Here is a 1682-nt window from a genome sequence, read left to right on the forward strand (position 1 = left end):
TCTAGAATCCAGAAGATCTCACAAACACATCGTTCTAGAATCCAGAAGATCTCACAAACACATCGTTCTAGAACGTGTAAAACACAGAAGCACCATTCTAGAACCTGACTGGTTTCACCGACTGAGGAAACCTTGAAACTGAAGGGAGGGGTGGGTGGTGTGGGGGGGGGGGGGGGACTTCACCGGAAGACTTGAACTAAAGCTGACAGGGGAGATGCGATGCTACACTTCGGCACATCTGAGGCGCCCACAGCAAGCATTCCCTTAAATGCCAGCACCCTCCCAGCCTAACGAGCCCCAAGTCTGAGAGGGGAAACCACTGGGTCAGTCTGAGAGGGGAAACCACTGGGTCAGTCTGAGAGGGGAAACCACTGGGTCAGTCTGAGAGGGGAAACCACTGGGTCAGTCTGAGAGGGGAAACCACTGGGTCAGTCTGAGAGGGGAAACCACTGGGTCAGTCTGAGAGGGGAAACCACTGGGTCAGTCTGAGAGGGGAAACCACTGGGTCAGTCTGAGAGGGGAAACCACTGGGTCAGTCTGAGAGGGGAAACCACTGGGTCAGTGTGTGAGTAAACGTTGAATAAGCACTGTTAATAGTCGTGTCATAAGCGCTTGAAATGGGTGTTTTAAGCAGTTATAAACACACAGGGAGGAGGTTAGGGCCCCCCCATCGGGCTGAAAGCCCAGCATTCCCTCTGAAGCACAGGGTCCTGTAAGAGTTAACAAGCACCGCCGTTACGAACGTGTTCTAACCCTGTGGTAAGCGGCGGTTAGGACGCGGTGACGCCCTCCCACTCCACCAGGTACTGGACGTCACCGTCCAGGGTGACCCGCCTGGCCAGGACCCGGTACTTCTCCCCGCAGGCCAGCCGGCCGGCCGCCCCGAAGTAGCTGCTGATGGAGGTCTTGAGGTGGGAGAGCTGGCTGTCCGGGTCCATGTCCGGGGAGTGGAGGCCCTGCATGGGGCCAGGGCTGTGGGGGCCCGGGGCGGAGGGGCCCTGGGGGTCTGGGTGGCTGGCAGGGGGGTTCTCTAGGGCCCGTCGGGGGCGCCCCCGCTTTCTCTTGACGGGGGGCTGGGGGGCGGGCGGGTAGCGGGTGGGGGGGGGCTTAGTGGAGCTGCAGAAGCTGGTGAGGAGGGCGGGTGGAGTCAGTGAACAGTCGCCACTGACAGACTGGATAGCCAATTACGTATTCTGATGCATTTTGTGTTACAAGTGTCATGAATGTAAAGGAGTAGGGTGTGTGTGTGTGTGTGTGTGTGTGTGTGTGTGTGGGGGGGGGGGGGGTACCTGGACTGCCTTGACAGGCTGCTTGAGGTAGTTTCAGTGTTGCTGAGAGACTCCACATCTGAGGTACTGGAGGACGGGAGATACCGGTCACTCCTGCTGGGGGGGGGGGGGGGGGGGGGGAGATATTAGAAGATGTAGACAGATGGACAAACCATCAACCAATCAGGGAGAGATAGGAGAAAAGGAGGAGAGAAGGAGAGGAGGAAAGAAGGAGGAAAGGAGAAGAGAGACAGAGAGAAGGAGAGAGAGAGAGAAGGAGAGAAAGAAAAGTCCTGGTCCAGAAGCAGAGCTGAGGACCAGGAGGACTCACCTCCTGGAGGACAGCAGGTCCAGGGAGGGAGGCTCGGACTGCTGCTTCTTCACTTCCTGTGGGGGGGGGGGGGGAGGCACAAG

The 1682-nt window shown here is 58.1% G+C and overlaps 1 protein-coding gene across 2 annotated transcripts in view; it reads right to left on the reverse strand.

The window, feature by feature from the left end:
• Positions 1 to 497: 497 nt before the first annotated feature.
• mtf2 (metal response element binding transcription factor 2) overlaps positions 498 to 1682 on the reverse strand; it is an 8827-nt gene continuing 7642 nt past the window's right edge. Inside the window, exons 13-15 of one of the 2 annotated variants that reach the window (XM_067253539.1) lie at positions 1600 to 1655; positions 1290 to 1382; positions 498 to 1125 (exon numbers count right to left, since the gene is read on the reverse strand). In XM_067253539.1, coding sequence (XP_067109640.1) covers positions 771 to 1125; positions 1290 to 1382; positions 1600 to 1655 — 504 coding nt within the window. In that variant the 3' untranslated portion in view covers positions 498 to 770. Of the gene's footprint in view, positions 1126 to 1289; positions 1386 to 1599; positions 1656 to 1682 lie in introns of both variants that reach the window. The other variant, XM_067253538.1, reaches the window with a different exon arrangement.

This window comes from Osmerus mordax, chromosome 16 (genome assembly GCF_038355195.1).
Source record: "Osmerus mordax isolate fOsmMor3 chromosome 16, fOsmMor3.pri, whole genome shotgun sequence".
Taxonomy (NCBI): Eukaryota; Metazoa; Chordata; class Actinopteri; order Osmeriformes; family Osmeridae; genus Osmerus; species Osmerus mordax.